This window comes from Vigna unguiculata, chromosome 2, assembly GCF_037176805.1.
Source record: "Vigna unguiculata cultivar grain cowpea cultivar isolate G323 ecotype 2 chromosome 2, ASM3717680v1, whole genome shotgun sequence".
Taxonomy (NCBI): Eukaryota; Viridiplantae; Streptophyta; class Magnoliopsida; order Fabales; family Fabaceae; genus Vigna; species Vigna unguiculata.
Window position 1 is genome coordinate 8,872,153 of NC_140793.1, and position 15,825 is coordinate 8,887,977.

Genomic DNA, 15,825 nt, shown 5'->3' on the forward strand with positions numbered 1-15,825 from the left:
GAAATTTCCTAACTCAAAGAAAAATACTTAGGCCAAAAAATCATGGTCGTTGCAAACATACTCGCAATGTGAAGGACAGTGTAGATCAAACACTGTGAAAGGCAAACGACAATTCAAACAAGGCACGAGAACTTAAAAGAAATCTCAACTCAATATCATGTTCATGTAGGATGATGAAAACAAAATTTGAGTTAAAAATGATGGCCATGTAGAGTAATAACTGGTCTCTTTTAATTTCATTAAAATTCTCAAAAATATTTTAAAACTATTTATGCTAAGATATATTATACAATATATTATTAAATGTGAATCAGAGAATGAAACCAAAGCATATATCTGAGTAAACTATGATAGAAGCACACTTTTATTGAAACAACATTAGCCCTTATATAGGTGAGCCAATGTAACAATACACATGGTTACAAAATAGAAAACAAATTTAACAAATCCATTAACTAATTCTAACTTAATTTCTTACATCCCTCCTCAAGTCAGAAACAAACTTCACATTAACCAAACCAATAAGCTCTCTCAGTAGCTTAAACTTAACATATTTAAGAGCTTTTGTAAACAAGGTGCAAGTTGAACTTCAGACCTGCAATATTCCAGTTTCAGCTTTTCCAAATTCACTTGTTCACATAGGAAATGAAACCTTGTTTTTATGTGCTTACTCTTCCCATGACAAGCTGGATGCCCAGCCAAATCGATGGCTCATTTGTTATCAACCATAAGTTTTGTTGTTCTACTATCTCCAATTTGCAATTTACTAATTAGATTCCTCAACTAGGATACTTGACATGTTGCATCCGATGCAACAATGTATTTTGCTTCGCAGGTGGAGAGAACCACCACAAATTCCTTCTTTGAACTCCAACTAATAGGTGCTTCCCCAAAGAAAAACAAGTAGCCAACTGTGCTTTTCCTGTCATATTTGTCAAGTGTGATTGTTTAGGTTCCTGCATAAACCTGCTTATGACTCCAACATTGTAATTAAGGTTTGGTCTGGTGTGACACAAGTACCTTAAACTTCCTACAATCTTCTTGTATGAAGTAGGATCAAAACACTCATCTACATTATTTTTCTCAAGTTTCAAACCAACTTTCCAAGGGGTTCCTACTGATGCGGCTGCCTCCCGATCGGTATGTCCTTGGTGTCTCTGCCCGCTGTATTCGATCCTTCGTATTAGTTCGGGGGTTCATATCAGTCATTGCCACCTCTGATCGATGTTTCTTCTTGGGGCGGCTGTACGAGGCGATCTTCAGCCCAGCGGCGTAACATTGCCTCGCAATCTGCTGGTCGGCATGTACAGTGCATATCGTCCCCTTGTCTAACGGGAACTTCATTTCTAGGTGTAAGGTGGAGACGATAGCCCCAAAGACGTTTAGGCAAGGCCTTCCTAGCAAAACATTATAGGAAGTGTTAGCTTCAACTAGGATGAACCTGACCCTTACCTCCCGTCCGTCTCTACGAGAACCGATCCTGGTGCGGAGGTCCAAGTATCCCCTCATATCTACCCGCTCGCCCGAGAATCCGACGATATTCTCGTTGTAGGGGACGATCAAGTCTTCGGAGAGGTTCATCTTCTGGAAAGTCTTCCAATATAGGATGTTGACGGAGCTTCTTTGATCAACCAGGACCTTCCCGATCCCGTACTCCGCCACTTCGATGGAGATCACCATCGGGTCATCATGATCCGGGTCGGGCGCCTTAAAGTCTTCATCGGTGAAGGTAATGGGGGGCATCGATCACACCTTCTTCTCCACAAGATGGACCGACTTGAGCGCCCTGACATGCCTTTTTTGAGCGGACGAGCTCGATCCTCCTCCCACGAATCCTCCTAAGATAGTGTTTATATACCCCCTTAAGGATTTGTCTCTGCTCCTACTACGACTTCTCGGGCTCTGGTGTTCTTTGGAGAGTTCCCCCCTTCGCCGGTCGGGCTCCCGTTCTTGCCGCCTTTCACGCCTTGGGGGGGCTTGCCTTCGGATAGGGCTCCTATTCTTCGCCTGGCTTTGCGGGGGACGATCCTGCCTGATATATTTCTTGAGGTGCCCTTGTCGGATCAGCTCCTCTATCTTGTCCCGGAGCGTGTGGCATTCTTCCGTGGTGTGGTCGATAGTTCGGTGATATTGGCAGTGCTTGCTGCCGTCGGCATCAAGGGGTGGGGGTTTTCTTCTAGGAGCCGGAAGTGTATCGGCGCTAAAGGCCTCCTGCAAGATCTTTGCCCTGGGACGGCCAACGGAGTGTACGTGGTGAACTTGGGCATTTTCTTCTCACTAGGCCGAGCGAGCTGTTTGCTCGGTCGGGTGGCATTTTTCTGTGCGATCGCGTCCTCCTTCTCTCTCTTCTTCACCCGAAACTCCTGCATATCCTCCATTTGAATGAACTTAGCCACTCGTTTCCTCATCTCTTCCATCGTTTTTGGTTTCTTGCGGCTTATCTTATCCGCGAAGACGCCCGACTGCAGGCCGTACGAAAAATGATGTCGGGCGATCTTGTCACTGAGGTCCTTGATCTTGATTGACATCCAGTTATACCGGTCGAGATAACTCCTCAAGGATTCCCCGTCTTCTTGGCGAATGTTAACCAAATTGTCCACTGTCAGTATAGCCAGTCGCAAGGGGGCGAACTGCGTGCTAAACCTGGCTTTCAAAGTGGCGAAGGAGTCGATGCTGTTGGCCGACAACTCGGAGAACCACTCTAACACTTCCCCCGTCAAGGAGGTTGAGAACACGCGGCACCAGATCGGGTCGCTCACCGCATGAAATATCATCTAGTGCGTGAACACTCGCTTGTGATTATCCGGGTTGGTCGTGCCATCGTATTTATCAAACATTGGCATTTTCCACCGCTCGGGCAGAGGAGTCTTCAGAATAAACTGAGTGAAAGGGAAGTTTCCCGCAACGTGGATCGGTTGTCTGGAAGGGTGACCTCCTCTGCTAGCCCCTGAGCTTTCGGCCATTGTATGGGATGCATTCCCCCTGGATGCTTATGTTCTCTCCACTTGCACTGGCTGCGACTGCTCAGCTCCCGTTGGGGGGGGGGGGTCAACTCTCCATCCGCTCGGCTTCTCGGTGTTGCTGCACCCTGCTCAAACGAAGAGGGTCGGGTACAGTTGGGGTTGAGGGAATGGCTTCGTCTTTCTGCCGAAGAGCGGCGTTCTCCTCCCGCAGGGCATGCATCTGTGCATCTCATCCATCCGCTGCTGCATTGCCCTGATAATCTCTCTCGTATCAGCCTGATCATCCGCCATCCTTCCTCCGTCTGCGTTGCTTGTCCTGTTTCTTGTGGTCACCATAAGGGTATAAGGTCTGCTAACGGCTGCTCGGCCCCACGGTGGGCGCCAAAATGTTTCGGGTGTAAGGACCAATCACCTACTATTAACACTAAAATTATCCCTCTTTCTCCTCTATGCGTTCTTCTAAAGTAATTTGCTGTATCCTCCGTTGCACACAATCTTCCTTCTTCCTCGATCGGTCGGGCGGACGATCGGTGTACCTGTCTAAAAGGTTCCGATGCTTAAGTTAGTTTTAGGGCCGAACGGTCGATAATTATAACCACTGTAATAAATGCGCATTAAAGATCCTCACCACCTTACCTCGAGACCCTGTTTATAGTTTCCGGTGTGGGCCTGTGAATAGGGCTCCTTAATCGCGACCCAATAGCTTTTTAACTATGATTACTGACTTGCTTTATTTTAATTAATTTGGCTGATTGGTCCAGTTTTCCACCTGGCTGATCGACCGATGGTTGCACGGCCTGGCGGGTTATCTTTTATGGGTGAACAGTTTTAAACGATTAAAGGTGTTTAACTCGTCTGACCGATGGGTCGGTCGCCTTAAGGTCCGCTATAGACCGTAGCTAGCAGCCTGTGGCTGCTTGAGTTTGGTTTGTTAGGCCGATGCACCGATAGGCCGTTCAGTACACAAGCCCTCCCAGCCTTGAGCGATGACGAAGGTGAAACGCGAAGGTTTTTAGAAAAAGACTACTGTGCCGAGGAGTCGGTGGACCACACAGTACATAAGCAAATAATGAGTTTTCCTTCACCACTTAAATTCTTAACATAAACCCCGAATTCAGATGTGCACTTCAGGAACCCTATCTAACAAAGAAATTCATCAATTCTCCTATTCCAAGCTCTTGGATCTTGTTTTAGGCCATATAAAGCTTTATTAATTTTGTAGACCATGTGTACTTGCTCTTTAACTTCGAAACCACGAGGTTGTAAGACATATACTTCTTCCCTAAGAAAATAGTTTAGGAATGCGGATTTAAAATCCAGTTGATGCATGCTCCAACCTTCTTGGTTTTCCACTGACACTACTAAACAAACTGTTTCAATGCGTGCCACGGGAGCACATACTTCTCCATAATCCACTCCTTCCCTTTGCAAATACCCTTTTGCAACCAAGCGAGTCTCACTATTTCACCTTTTGGGTTTACCTTTGTCTTATAAAACCACTTTAGCTCAATTGGCTTCTTATCAATTGGTAAATCAACTAACTTCCAACTGTTATTCTTCTCAATCGATCTGATTTCTTCCTTCATAGCCTTCCATCATTTCCCATCTGTCTTTGAATCTTCAAAACTGAGTGGTTCTGCTTCAACAATAAAGGCAAAATGAATCAGATTACCCTTAGAGGAAACCATAGAATCATGAAGGAAATCATAATCTTGCTTATGTGTTGGTGGTTTCTTAACATGAGATTAACGTCTTATTGCTTCCTGATCATTGCTATCAGCCACATTTGATCTAGAATTATCTGCAAAAATCACCTTAGATTGTGCTTCACTAGTCGTAGACTACTACTAGTTCCATTTTGTTATTTCGTCGATTACCACATCTCTACTAATACTCACTTGATTCGTTTATGTATCAAAAAGCATATAGCCTCCTGTTGAATGATACCCAACCAGTACTTGTGGTACCCCTTTATCATCCAATTTCTTCCTTAGTTGATCAGGAACCGGTTTCCAACATAGCGAACCAAAAGTCCTAAGGTGTGACATGCTTGGTTTCACACTTGTCCAAGCCTCCTCAGGTGTCAATTTCTGCAAAGTTTAGTGGGACACCTGTTCAACACGTATGAAGCAGTGCTTACTACTTCTCCCTAGAGGAACTAAAGTAACTTCTTCCCACGTAACATGCACCTTACCATGTTCATCAAGCTCATATTCTTTCTTTCGACACAACCATTATGTTGGGGCGTATAAGGGGGAGTGACTTCGTGCACCAAACCTTCTTCTTCACAAAAATCTATGAATTCATTGGAAGCATATTCTCCACCTCCATATGTCTGTAGCACCTTCACAGTCATCCCACTTTGCTTCTCTGCTATTTTCTTGAATCTTCTGAATGCATCAAACACTTCACTCTTCCATTTAACAAGATACACCTGTGTCTTTCTTGTAGCATCATCGATAAAAGTACAAAAGTACTTGTTACCTCCAGGTGTTTCGACTTGTGTGGGACCACAAACGTCAGAATAAACTAGCCCCAATTTCTCGGTGGTCTTTATGGGTAACCATTTGCTAAATCTTTTACGAGTTTTTTTGCACTGCACACAATCTCTGCAAACCTCTTCTAGAACGTTGATCTTGGGTAGACCAGAAACCATTTGATTGCTTCCTAACTGATGCAAATCTCTGAAATTGAGATGGCAAAATCTTTGATGCCACAACCATTCTGCCTTAGCTTCTACTGTAGAGAAACACTGATGTTTCAAAGTCTTCGTCCCAATCTGAAAAGTTCGATTATGGGACAGTTTGGCTTGAATTACTGTTCTTTTGTATTGATCGAACACACTTAAGCAACTGTCCTCCATCTTCGTTGAAAACCCTTTTTCAAGAAGTTGCCCAAGACTCATTAAATTAGTCTTCAAACCTGGCACGTATAGTACATTTTCTACTATAATTTCTCTTCCATCAAGATCCCTTAAAACAACTTTTCCCACTCTTACTATTAGACTACTATTATCAGCAAACCTGATCCTCCCATGTGAGGGTGGTTCTTGAATGTTCACAAACCAGTCCTTCCTCCCGATCATATGAGTTGAGCAACCCGAATCCAGATACCACAAAGACTCATCGTTACTCACTATCTCTGTCTGTGCCATCAGTATTACTACTTCAGAATCGGACAACTCTTCTTTAGCAAGATACACCTGACTCTTCTTGCCTTTCACTCCACCGTTACGGCATTCGCGGGCAAAGTGTCCCGTTGACAACACTGCACCTTCCTCTTGTCAAACTTCCATTCCTTTTCATCATTCCCAAAAGAGTTTTCCTTTCGATTACCCTCTCTTGATTCACCTATTGACTTCCATTTCGTCTTGTTAGCCTCCAATTTTCTGCTATTCTTTTGACCATCCTTTTTACTCCTTTCTTTATATCTAGTTCTTGCTTTAAGAGCTAGTTCTTGAATCCTTTTTGGCTCATTGATTCTGCACTCGTGAGCTTCCAATGAATGCTGCAAATCTTCTAAGTCCATTGATCACACGTTTCTTCAATGGTCACCACCAGATGGTCAAATCGTTGAGGAAGAGTCCTCAAGATCTTGTCAACCATAGATTGATCTGTGATGCTATCCTTGCATGCCCTCATTGCATTAACCAACTCCTGAATTTTGTCAAAATATTTTGCAATGGTCTCATTCTCTTCCATCGTCAGAAGCTCAAACTTTCTTCTTATCGTGTGTAGTTTCACCTTTTTATTCTTGTCATCATCTCCGTACGTCTTTGACAAGAATCCCCCATGCCTCCTTAGCAGTCTCTGCCTTCGAGATCTTGTTAAAGATTTTGGAACTCACACACTGATACAACAAAAACTTGGCCTTATCATTAAGTTTCTACCGATTCTTGAAAGCCTTCTTCTCTTCATCACTAGCCTTTTGCCCTGGATCTTCAAGACCAACCAGAATCACCTCTGACAGGTCCTGATACCCAAAGATTACCTTCGTCTTGATTCTCCAATCATCAAACAACTTCCCCTCACAGGTATTGCCCCTGGGATGATGCTTCCATTACCAACCATCTTCCTTTGTTTGCTGAGTGAATCTTGAAGATTTCACATTGTTTGCTGAGTGAATCTTGCAGATTTCACATTGTTCTTGATTCCAATAAACTCGATCTTGGACTATCAAGATAGCTACCCTTCACTTCACAGGCCACTCACTCAAACCTTGATCTTGATACCATATTAAACGTGAATCAGAGAATGAAACAAAAGCATATATATGAGTAAACTGTGATAGAAGCACACTTTTATTGAAACAACATTAACCCTTATATAGGTGAGCCAATGTAACGGTACACACGGGTACAAAATAGAAAATGAATTTAACAGATCCATTAACATGTCTCCAAGTAAGGGTTATAAAAATTTTAAACTACAGATGAGAGGGAAGTATCAACTACCGATAGAACCTAAATTTGAAAATTTATATTATCTTAAATGTTCCCAAAGCTGCAACTTGTCTATGTAGGGTCACTCACATCACTTTCTAAGCAAAAAATATCTCAAGAAAATACAATGAGGTTGCTAAAAGAGTTCTACACAATCAAGGATTGGTTATGGTGCACTAAGTTATGTGTTATTGAGGAGCATGCAGAAGAAATAATGGAGGGAAACGACGAGAACAGAAGGTACTCTGAGGCAATAACGTTGGAGTCGTTCGAGAGCTTATCAAAGTACAAGAAAGCGTTGTTGGAGACGCCATGGAGGCTAGTGGATCGAGTGACGGGTCGGTCCATGGAGGAGGTGGAGTTGGTGGAAATGAAGCGGCGCAGCCACCACGACATGAAGAAGACGCTCACATGGTGGGATCTCATATGGTTCGGAATGGGCAGCGTCATAGGTTCCGGCATCTTCGTCCTCACCGGCTATGAGGTCAGGAACCACGTCGGACCCGCCGTCGTTTTGTCCTACGTTATCTCCGGCGTCTCTGCCATGCTTTCTGTCTTCTGCTACACCGAATTCGCCGTCGAAATTCCCGTCGCTGGTATCTTTCTTTCTTCTGCTACTTCTTTACATGTGTTTTTCAAACCTCACCAAGGTATAGAAATGGATGATTATTAGGTGGTTCGTTTGCGTACTTGAGAGTGGAGCTCGGCGATTTCGTGGCCTACATAGCATCCGGCAACATCCTTCTGGAGTACGTGGTGGGCGGCGCCGCCGTGGCACGCTCCTGGACCTCCTACTTCGCCACTCTCTGCAACCAAGACTCCGACAAGTTCCTCATCCATATCCACCACCTCTCTGCCGACTACAGCCACCTCGACCCCATCGCCGTCGCCGTCCTCTTCATCATTGGCCTCTTCGCCGTCTCCAGCACCAAGGGCTCCTCCCGCTTCAACTACCTCGCCTCCATCCTCCACCTCCTCGTCCTCCTCTTCATCATCGTCGCCGGCCTCACCCAAGCCCGCGCCGCTAACTACTCCTCCTTTCTTCCCTTCGGACCCCGTGGCATCTTCCAGGTAAACAAAACTTTGAATCATTTGCATGATTCAAAATCAGTTTGAGTAGTTGAGTTTGATTAGTTGATGAATCTGATCCATCCCTACTTGCAGGCGGCGGCGGTGTTGTTCTTCGCGTACGTGGGATTCGACGCGGTTTCCACGATGGCGGAGGAGACGAAGAACCCTGGCAGGGACATTCCGTTGGGGCTGATAGGGTCGATGACTTGCACCACGCTTGTGTACTGCATGCTGTCGGTTACCCTCTGTTTGATGCAGAGGTTTTCGGAGGTTGACGAGAATGCTGCTTTCTCTGTGGCGTTTGAAGCGGTAGGGATGAGTTGGGCGAAGTACATCGTTGCATTTGGGGCGTTGAAAGGAATGACGAGCGTTCTCCTTGTTGGTGCTGTGGGACAAGCCAGGTATCTCACTCACATCGCTAGAACACAGTTGCTACCTCCATGGCTTGCTAAGGTACGTAACAACAAATAAATCTTGCCAAAATAACACAGACATGTCTGACAAAAACCCTTTTTATACTGAAAGGTAAATGAGAGAACTGGGACACCCATCAATGCCACGGTTGTCATGCTTGGTGCCACCGCCATTGTTGCATTCTTCACAAGCCTTGATGTTCTTGCTAACCTTCTTTCAATCTCCACTCTCTTCTTGTTCTCCCTTGTGGCACTGGCCCTGTTGGTTCGCCGCTACTGTGCAAGAGGGGTGGCTACACAACCCAACATTGTGAAGTTCGTTCTGTGCATTGCTCTCATATTGGGTTCTTCTGTTGCCTCAGCTGTTTACTGGGCCAACACCACGAAATGGGTTGGTTACACCGTCATGGTGCCGCTTTGGCTTCTGGGAACAGTGGGGATTTGGGTTTTGGTCCCGATGACGAAGAAGCCAAAGGTTTGGGGTGTGCCACTGGTGCCGTTCCTGCCATCAGCTTCTATTGGCATCAACGTTTTCCTTCTTGGGTCGTTGGATAAGGCTTCGTTCAGGAGATTTGGACTGTGGACTGCGATTTTGCTGGTGTATTACCTGTTTGTGGGATTGCATTCCTCTTATGACATGGCACAGATGCTGAAGAAGGAGAGAGTGGAGAGCTTGTCTGAGTCAAAGTTGGATGAAGAAAATGTTGTTCCATCACAGACAGAGTCTGGTACAAAAAATCAAGATCACAATAACTTAAACAATTGATTTTGCTGCTGTTTATGTTCCACTCTCTATGTGTTTATTGTTCACCTGAAATACTTCGAAAAAAATAAGGTTTGTTTTAAAACAAGTTCTTTTAAATTCCCAGGATTCTGTGATAAAATGAAAAGAAATGAAGGAGTCACTAGACCTATATTACTTAATTTTGTACTCCTTAAATCAACAGGAAATTATAACAGTGAAGCATCTATATTCAAGTAGAGGTACATCTGTAATTCTTTCTTTGGAGGCAAGAAGTGTTATATATTTATAATAATATTGAAAAAATAATAGCTTTGTTGAGTCTCCCTCCTTTTTAGGATGGTGCATGTTGTTGCAGCGAGATCTTTTTTACATGTTGATCCCACATCCACATTTTATGGGATATTATTTTCCACACTAGACTTCAGTTACAGAGTTTGAATTTTTTCATCACCTATAAATAGGAGCTTAAATACTCTTCCAAGACAGAACCTTTCTCATCTCTCATTTTCTTATTTCTTCCTTCTCTTTTTTATCCTGGGTTACTTATCTTGCTAGTTTTTGCTATCCTCGGAATATATCCGAGATGTTTCTGTTGTACCTTAGGGGGTTTGCGCATATATTGCGGATAAATCCTTAAGGATAGTATTTTCTACACGTCTCAGGAATTCCTTTTATTTATGGTTTTATCTATTTTATGCATATTTTGCCTACGATCTTAAGGATTTATTCATGGAAATACACATAGAAAATCCTGAAAGCTTCTTCTTTGTTTCTCCGATATTCCTTTTTTGCTAATCTTTCCTTTGTTCGAAAACCACTAAGAAAGAAAAAATGGGTAGTGCAAGCTTACGGTGGTCTCTCTTTACTTCCAAAACAACCTAAAACCATTGCAAAGATTCTGACTGGGACCCTATAACCGCGATTCTTTCTCCAAGTAAGGGTTCTCCCTAGGAGTTCTTGCCATTTTGATTGAAATAGTGGAAAGCGCAAATGAGCACCGCTTCGTGTTGTTCAGTCTTCAAGGGCGTAATGTTTCCCATCGCAACGTTCCTGATGTTCGCACGCGACGTCGCTAGTGTGGTCGTAGCGCGAACAGTGACGATGGTCGGCGAAGACGTATAACGGTGGTTGGCGGAGGAGTCACGCGGTGGTTCCAATGAAAGTTGTGTTATGAGCGCATATCCTCGGAGATGGTGCGTTCTGTAAATGGCTGATAATAGAAGGTTTTGTTCTTAATCATGGAATCCAGTTTGTTCTAAAGGTGCAAAGGTGATGTTATTTGTGAAATGGAGACATGCTGTAACGGTAGTATAGGCAAAATTGGCATATTAAATGTTGATATGTTTTGGCCTCATGTTGGCTGCCATTGTTATATGCATCCCTTCCGTCAATGTGAATGTGTCAGAGTGAGTTTTGGTAATTACTACTTATATATGGAAGGATTTATAAGTAATTACTAATTATAATTATTAACCTTTTTATGTGCTGTATAGTTTGATTTAAAAATGATATTATATATTAAGGATGAAAAATCAGTGAGTTATATATATAATTGAAGAATAATATTATTATATAATCATTGATTTGTCTAATTTATTCTTAAGTGAAGAGAAACATTTTATGAGGTGCATACCGAAAATGATCTACTTTATAAATATATCTTATGCCTTGGAATTATTGTTTATATCACAAACTGAGTTGATGGTTATTATTATCATTTCTTTTTCACCTACAACTGAGTTATTACTGCGTTGTATATAGTGGAATGGTTTTATTGATGGACAATGCGACTGTAATACAAGTCAAATAGAATCTATGCATGCAATGGGATAATAGTTTCTACAACTAAGTTGTTTCTAGAATCTAATTTTGAAATATAAATTGTTTCTAGGTGAAACAATGTAATTTTTTAAGATAGAATCATAAGGAAGGGTGATAGTATTACTATCCCAGTAGAGTTCTTGAGAAACTTCTTAGGAAGTTTAGATATTATAAATGAGTGAATATCCCTTATGATACTAATTAAAGAAAAATAAAGGAGAATTATTTTCTCAATCTCAGTATGCTCAGATAATTGGGAGCTTACTACCTGTGACGGTCTTTTCTAGACCAGGTGTTGTTTATGCAGTATAAACTGAGAAGATACACCTAATATTCTAATTAGGAATATTGAGACCTATGAGATGCTTACGAGATTCAATGGAATATGTCATTGAATATAGTGGATTTTCCCATTGTACTAGAAGGGTACAATGATGCTAACTGAACCTCTGATTCAGACGAGACAAAATCCATTAGTGGTAATAAATTCACACTTAGGGGTAGTGTGATTCCTTGGAGATCAGCCAGGCAAATGATATAGCTAAATCAACAAGAAATATAAGTATGTTGTTCTTGAGAAGGGCTGATAGTGAAGTTGAGTAGTTGACGAACTTCTTAGCTAACATTCCACTAGGAATGAAAATACATTGTGATTGTCAATCGGCAGTAGCTACTGAAGAGTGAAACAATTTCCATTGAGTATGTGAAGTCGGAATGGAATCTAGCAGATCCTTTGACAAAATCCTAGGATGAAATATGATTATAGAAACATCGAGGGAAATGAGACTTGAGCGACTTGAAACAAACAAGTGATGGTAACCCAACCTTTGTGATTGGAGATCCCATGAATAAGGTTCATATGGGTAAGAACAAATCACTTGTTAGTTCTGATAGCACTAAATTAATTGATTGATTTTAAATCAATTATGTCCATTCCTATGGTGTGTGTGTGAAAGTTCTAGAGACTGCATTATTGAGAGGTTAAACTTTATAATTAAAATTCTATGTGGTGTAAGAATTTTAGTGGAAACAAAGTTTTAATGATTTTCATATCCCTTACGGGTGGTGTATGATTTGCAGCATACACTTGATGAAATCACCTATATGAGTGTCGAGTGGGGCCGCTTGTATGAGATATTGGCATGATCTCTAGAGCACTCATGAATACCGGACACGCGCATGGCCTAGTAGCGCAACACAAAGATAACAGCAAGAATTGTGGGGGTGTATTGTGATTGATAAAACCGCTAACACACATCAAGTGTCCTTGGTTCGTATAGCTTGCTATACCAACTACACTGTGGGTTAAGTTTCTCAATCTAAGACTGGTTCATATAGCTTGCTATACCAGCTCTAATGCATTACATCTTAGTTGAGATCCAGGATCTTCTTTCTTTCTATCTCTTATCTTTTGCAATATGTGGGGGATTGTTATATATTTATAATAATATTGCAAAAATAATAGCCTTGCAGTTGTTGCAATGTGAGCAAGTCTCCCTCCTTTTTAGGATGGTGCATGTTGTTGCAGCGAGATCTCCTCCACATGTTGATCCCACATCCACATTTTATGGGATATTATTTTCCACACTAGACTTCAGTTATAGAGCTTGGATTTTTTCATCACCTATAAATAGGAGCTTAAATACTCTTCCAAGACAGAACCTTTCTCATCTCTCCTTTTCTTATTTCTTCATTCTCTCTTATATCCTGGGTTACTTATCTTGCTAGTTTCTGCTATCCTCGGAATATATCTGAGATGTTCCTGTTGTACCCTGGGGGGTTTGCACATATACTGCGGATAAATCCTTAAGGGCAGTGTTTTCTACACGTCTCAGGAATTCCTTTTATTTATGGTTTTATCTATTTTATGCTTATTTTTCCTACAAGAAGAAAAGTTGCACTACAGAAATTTACAAATTTTAGTAACATTTTCTTTATTATATTTATTCAACCAACTATAGGGACACAACCAAATCGACCAAATCATGGGTGTACACATAAAACCTAAGCAAAAATAGAGAAAAATGTGTGTTATTAGTGTGCACAGGCTGTGGTCCACCAAGTATGGAAGGGAATTGTGTTTCAAGTTGCACTTTCAAAATCTGTGATTTTATTTCGTGCAAAAGCTCACTTGTGGGTTACAACTTAACTCTTGGGTTACAAGTTAATTTTAAAAATGGGCCACATAAGGTCTTCCACAATTTGCACATACATTTGGTTTAGAAGTGCTGGGATGGGGTTTGTTATTGGTGTGCACAGGGTGGGATCTAACAAGTATGGGAGGGAATTGTGTTTCCAACTGCATTTTCCAAATTTGAGATTTTATTTCGTGCAAAAGGTCACTTATGGGTTACAACTTAATTAGTTTTAGGTTGCAAGTTAAATTTAAGAATGGGCTATCAAAGTTCTTCCCCAAATTGCACATATAATTGGTTTATAAGCATTGGGAGGGGGTGTGTTATTGGTGTGCACAAGTTTGGGTTTATCAAGTATGGGAGGGAATTGTGTTTCTAACTACACTTTCCAAATCTGTGATTTTATTTTGTGCAAAAAGTCACTTGTGGGTTGCAACGTAATTAGTCTTGGGTTGCAGGTTAATTTTGAAAATGGGCCAGGAAAGTTTTTCCACATATGCACATACATTTAAAATCTCTGTAGAGGAAGAAGATGAATACGAGAACCCCTATGCCATGCAAGAACCACGCAAAAATACTTCACACAAATATGGAGGGGCTGTCAAGAAAAGGTGAGGGAAAACCAAATTTAAACCTACCTAAATGCCCACAATCGTTGGAATTGTAACATCCCTAAAGAATATTACTGGTTTTTAATAAATAACATATCAAATAACAATTTAAAATAAAATACCTCATTTAATAAGATACCGTTCCAAAAAAAAAAAACACGGGAAAATTAAAACCAAAAAAATAGAAACCATAACATAGTTCGAATGTACACAACCGTTCTACACTCATCCCAAGCTAAGTTTAGTAAAAAGAAAGGTTAAGTTTCGTCTAACAAGGTTTGAACTTGTGACCCTCCACTCATAATGCCAAGCACAACCACTATGCCAATACACATTTGGTGATACACTCCAATCAATAATAGTTTATAGTATCAATTCCCTACTCATACATATTATTAAAAATTAATAATAAAACAGCAACACATAATTGACATACATAGGACTCAAACCCAAGTCCTTTCACACAATTAAGTACTCTCAACCACTTGAGTTAATACTTTTCCACACCACATTAAACCATAATTAATGTCATAAAGGCGCTTTCTACCCGCATTTATTAAGTAATTAATTATTTAATTAATTAATTTTCACGGGTCTTGCAAGAAGCGTTCGTGGGTACAAAGGAATGGGGTTGGGGTTCTTCAATGGTAGCTTTCGATGTTTGACGGTGGCAATTTTTCAGACTACAAGGGAAAGGTTATATGTGTGTGGTTCGGAGGAAGAGAATGACACCACAATGAGGTTGGATAATAGCAATAGAACGGGGGTTCCAAATTGGGGTTCAAGAATGTGAGAATGGTTTCAAAAATGGGGTTCGAGAGTTCAAAAATGGGGTTTCGTAATTGAGAAATGGGGTTGGAAGAGAGGGAAAGAGAATGCAATTTTGGTGCCCACGCGCGGAAGAAAATTTCTTTCTTAAGTGCTAGTGTGAGCAATTTAAAACTAAATTAAAAATTAAAATAAGAATGTCATTGCTCATTCCACGTAAGGTGGTAGAAAAAGTAGTAAAAAAAAGATGTCAACCAATCATTTTCTATTTTGTATTCCTTAAATCAACAGGAAATTATAACAGTGAAACATCTATATTCAAATAGAGGTACATTTGTACTTCTTTCTTTGGAGGCAAGAAGAAAAGTTTAACTACATAAATTTACAAATTTTAGTAACATTTTCTTTATTATATTTATTAAATATGTTATTGTGTATATCCTATAATAATGTTTTTAAATGTTACTATAAATAATATTAATTAATTTTTAAAATTTATTATGGTAGATAAATTTATTTACCGTGTAATATTATTTTCATTAAATGTTCTAACACTATAAGAAATTAATTAAATATAGACTAATTTGACAACTGATTATAATTAATTTTATAGTAAAATAATATTTTATTAATTAAAAATTATTAGTATTTAAAATGATAATAATTATTACTAAAATTGTATAATATAATTAGATATTATATTTTTAGTAATTAATGATCATATATGTTTTTTATTTATAAATAATATTTTTACTCTCTAATTGATATTTAATTAGAAATTATTCACTTTAAATCTATTTTAGAAATTAAATTTTGATCAATAAAAATAATAAATAAAAACTACTTTGTTAATTTTT

The 15,825-nt window shown here is 40.4% G+C and overlaps 1 protein-coding gene across 1 annotated transcript; it reads left to right on the plus strand.

Annotated features, from left to right (window-relative positions):
• The first annotated feature begins 7,371 nt into the window (after window positions 1–7,371).
• LOC114173002 (cationic amino acid transporter 1-like) lies at window positions 7,372–9,739 on the plus strand. The gene is made up of 4 exons (XM_028057184.2): window positions 7,372–8,000; window positions 8,078–8,475; window positions 8,569–8,928; window positions 9,001–9,739. Exons 1-4 carry the CDS (start codon window positions 7,454–7,456, stop codon window positions 9,652–9,654), a joined length of 1,959 nt encoding a protein of 652 aa, XP_027912985.2. The 5' UTR covers window positions 7,372–7,453; the 3' UTR covers window positions 9,655–9,739.
• The last annotated feature ends 6,086 nt before the right edge of the window (window positions 9,740–15,825 follow it).